The sequence below is a fragment of the Centruroides sculpturatus genome, unplaced genomic scaffold (assembly GCF_000671375.1).
Source record: "Centruroides sculpturatus isolate CEXI.00-Female unplaced genomic scaffold, Cexi_2.0 scaffold160, whole genome shotgun sequence".
NCBI lineage: Eukaryota > Metazoa > Arthropoda > Arachnida > Scorpiones > Buthidae > Centruroides > Centruroides sculpturatus.
Window position 1 is genome coordinate 764695 of NW_019384435.1, and position 4528 is coordinate 769222.

Sequence of the window (4528 nt, forward strand, 5' to 3'; positions counted from 1 at the left end):
AAGTAAGTGTATATTTAAATTTAAAAATTATTGTAATCTTTTCTGTCATGCAAGCACTTTACACTGGATGGAATTTAAAACGTGACGCTTTTTCTATGGAAAAATCGTTTCTCAAAAATTCTCGGAAACGGGAGTAGATAGAATAAAACAGTTTTTTGCATTAGAATTCTATTTAATTTTTTTATTAACGTACGGTTCAGAATTTTGAAATTCGAATTCGTTAATTTTTTACGAATTTTCTACGATTTAAAAAATTGATAGAAAATTAACGAATTTAATTTTTTAAAATTTTTAACCGCACATTAGTAGAAAAATTAAATAGAATTTTAATGCAAAAAACTATTTGATTCTATCTACTCCCGTTTTCGAGAATTTTTGAAAATTATTTTCCCATAGAAAAAGCATTACATTGCTAAAGGTCATACGCATAACCAAAGAGGTTACAATCAAACTTTAGTAAATAAATTTATTTAGATAACCTAAATTTATTATTTTTCCAGAAAACTGTTAATTTAAATAAATGAAATTTTATCAGAAGACAAAATCCACATTTATGAGAGGATGAAAATATAAATTGTTATTGGAAATAAAAATTTCTGTTTGTTTAATGTAAATATATTTGTATTAAATCTAATAAAAATATATTAGGCGATCATGTTGCCATCTTGTATTAAATTTAATAATTAGAATTAAATTAATTAAGAATGACAATTAAAATGCAAATTTTTAAATATATAAAACACAATTCTCTTTATTTTTACTACAGAAACAATACATTTTCCTACTACAGTAATATTAGTATTAAAATAAAAAATATATAAATGCTGTTAGATTAAATGAATTACACAAAAAGGAATGATAAAATTATTACATTTATCTTTCAAACGAAATTATGTATACTATAGACCCCCTATGACACAGTAGATAATTCCGTGTTATATGAATTCCATGTTGTACGAGTCACTTAGATTTTACAAATACGTATGAAGGGCTGTGAACGGCTCACGTATTTGTAAAATCTAAGTGACTCGTACAACATGGAATTCATATAACACGGAATTATCTACTGTGTTATAGGGAGGTCTACTGTACTTGAAATATCAGTAATAATTTCCTTCTTCATATAACAGTTTACAGTGCTACATCTTTGGTGTTATATCAGTTTGAAATTATGTCTTTTTATTTGCATTTTCCATAACTTTTTGAACTCCCCTTGTGTAAATTTGGATGTTCGGGGCCTCATCCGAGTCCCGAAAAACCGCGGGGTCCCGAGTTTACTGACACATTTTTAATCTGCAAAACAAGTTATAAAATTTTTCTTTGTGACAGAAAGTTTTATCCGTTATATAACTTATCTTATTTTAGATTTAATATAACTCACGAAAGCATTTAAATTCGAACAAACATATGAACAAAATCCATTTCTTGAAGAATTATCAGTTGAAGGTATTCCTTCGAAACGAGAATCTGTCTTGTCTTTTATCAAAATATATAAATTAGTATTTATATTTAACGTTATATAAACTGATAACGATGTGAAAACGATTCCACTAGTATTACCCATTTTTATATTAATTAATTCTCTTTCTATCATCAAATTGTTACTAGAATCGGCACGTATTTTGATTATTCCTCTACAGTTAATACTTCCTCTTTGTTCTTCAATCATTGTCTTATTATTATAAAAGAAAAATTGAATTTTATAATTTTTACTCGAAGCTTTATTAACTGGCGGGTAATGTTCCACATAAAATGGTATCCCCTTTAAATAACTGTTAGGATCATTCGATTGATACTTTTCCAGTGCGTATAGAAAATTTCTGAACATAAACAATTTATTAGTTTCAATATTCTCACAATGGTTTCTTGGTTTTCTCCATTGATCAATAATTGAACTATATTCACTTTTGTTTTTTAGTGTAGGCCTCGAAATTTCTCTGAATATCTCTAATTTCTCATTCATAGTAAGGATCTGGTCTTTAGTTGGATTACCCGCAAATTGATTGCATGTCATTCTTAAAAATCGAACTTGATTAAGAAGTGGATTTAATTTTTCGCGAAGTTCATGTGTCGAATGATTTGGATAGTTCTCTTTTCCCCATTTAATAACTGCATCATACATATCGACTTCAGATTTCAATGCTAAACTGTCTTCTGATACAATATCCATCATAGTTTGAAATGTGACGTGTTTAATATAATCTTGCTTAACGATTACTGAAGCGTTTTCGGTTATGTAATCCCAACATTTAAATTTCAATTCGTTTTTACGCTTTGCAGACGAAATTTCGTATATTTTCAAGACAGAATTCGGCGATATATTATTTGCCAGGTAAACTAAGCATACGTCCATCATATGTTTTACAGAATACTTTTCAGCAAATTGTATACATGATATAGCTTCATCAACAGATCGTAAAATAACTTTATTGGTGTAAACATATCTGGAAATAAAATTTTAAAAATATATAAATTATTTGCTGTGTTAACTTAAGAAACTTTTAATAGTTTCCTAATTGATGGTCTTGTCATTAATTAATTAAACGAATGAACCTATTGTAATACGAGTAAAATAAACGTTTCTTCTTAATTATAATAAAAGAACTTACTCTAGAAAAACGTGAAATGCTTCAACGTTGTCATCAGGTAATTCGATGTTAAACATTTTCTTTGTGGTGTGTCCAAGAAACATTTTTTGGAAGACTTCACTAAACATTGACAATAAGAAAGTATGCGTGGTAAATAGTACTTTATCGTGGCCAATAATTAAATTTACATCGCACATTTCTTTTGTTGCCATTAAATATAACAGTTTATCCTGTATGGAAGATGAACTGGATTGCCAAGCCATCTAAAAAAAAAAATAAATATAAATGAGTTAGTATAATTACGTATAAAATATAATTATACCGACATGAAGTAAAATGGTTGTAAAATAGTTGTTATCACGGGTCTTATCTGCTGTCGGTGGAATAATTTACTCTGGCATTTTTACGTGTTTATGTACATAAGTGAATTGGTTAAGAGATAGTTTGAAAAATGGATTAGATAAGATTGCAGGAGTCTGAGAAAACTGCCATGCTAGCGATGAAGTTTGACAAATCTCTTGGTCCCTATTGCTGAGTTTTACAGTCTTTTCTGATTAATTGTACATTACCTTACTCACAATTTTTAACTTTCTGTGCTGTCCAAATCTGACAACGTTTTAGAGATGAAAACTTCGGCTGCAACCTCTCTATTACAAAGACAAAGGTTCTGTGCGGCGAGGAGGATACCAATCAGTAATTATTAGTTACAGCGGGATGCAGGGAATCGTGGCCACTCTGGTTAAAAATCAATGCAGTTTCATGGGTCTGAACCTTGGTTGGCCTTTTGGCTGACAAGGCGATCATCTTTAGAGTGGATTCAGTCGGTTCTTTGTCCAGTTTTGGCTGATTCCTTGCTCTGCAAAAATACCTTCGGAGGATAAGCGATCACGCAATAACCTCCACATTGATAATAATCTCCACCTTGATATTAACTATGATCCGAGATAAAATTAAATAATTTTTTTTCTTTTACCTTTGTCTCAATTGTCTTACGATATTTTCTATTCATCAATGAACAATATTCTTATTTTAAATTGTATCATTTTTACTTGATATTTATTATAATAATTTTCTTATAAATTAATTTAATAACGTGATTATTAACACATTAATCACGCTTATTAATGGGAACGGCCGGGTGGTGAGGAGCGAGAACAACTCCTTTTTCCTTCTTCCGCCCTGTGAGCTCTAACAATTAGGGGGTGCCAAATTCTCATGAGAAAAAAGTCAGAAGCTAAAACAAGAAATACAGAACTTTTCCGAACAGTTACAACTTAAGATCATATCCAAAGTTGTATTATTTTTAATAATAATATAATAAAATCTTTCAACATAATATTTATTTACTTATAATTTAAAAAAAAAATTTAATTTTTAACTTATATTTTGAAAAATAAACTTTAAAAATATAATATTAAATAACGAATAATTAAATTATACATAAAAATGAAGAGGGAAAAAATTTAGCATTAAAATACAGAACGAATACTTACGTTATTTGCTATTAATCTTTTTACAACTAAATAATTCGTTACTGACAAAAGACCGTTACGTTAAAACCAGTTATGAAGCCGTTTTCTCAACTTCCTTTGTGTTACATTGACTTTATCATTTATCTCTAAGCAACCGTCCAGAGTTAAATGTAAATAAAATCGAAGGTCATTATAAAGCTGTTATTTCCTGTTCAAATGTAAAAATTAAAACAAAAGCTCTTATTTCACTTTTGAACCAATGGAATGTGCCAATAAAAATATTTCCATCCATAATTTACAATGAATTAATGAAATTTCACTTATGAAATATTTAAGCCATATTTTTATTAAACGTGTAAAAATCTGTCAAAAAAGGAATTTTTATATTATTTTTGTATTTACTTTTTTGTAAATAAGGTAAATAAAATGGTTATTAAAAAATCCGACAGTAGTCTGAGGGACGTGAAA

The 4528-nt window shown here is 28.5% G+C and overlaps 1 protein-coding gene across 1 annotated transcript; it reads right to left on the minus strand.

Annotated features, from left to right (window-relative positions):
• Positions 1 to 723: 723 nt before the first annotated feature.
• LOC111619894 lies at positions 724 to 4265 on the minus strand. Its single transcript, XM_023361722.1, has 3 exons — positions 4082 to 4265; positions 2610 to 2851; positions 724 to 2444 (listed from the first exon to the last, which is right to left on the minus strand). The coding sequence occupies exons 2-3, from the start codon at positions 2849 to 2851 to the stop codon at positions 1352 to 1354; spliced, it is 1335 nt and encodes a 444-aa protein (XP_023217490.1). The 5' UTR covers positions 4082 to 4265; the 3' UTR covers positions 724 to 1351.
• Between the last annotated feature and the right edge of the window lie 263 nt (positions 4266 to 4528).

Bases quoted from the DNA above. Each gene is read 5' to 3' on its own strand.
- LOC111619894 (XM_023361722.1), bottom strand. From the start codon at position 2,851: ATGGCTTGGCAATCCAGTTCATCTTCCATACAGGATAAACTGTTATAT. The intron at 2,445-2,609 runs GTAAGTTCTTTT...TTTTATTTCCAG, and splicing joins GCATTTCACGTTTTTCTAGA to ATATGTTTACACCAATAAAG.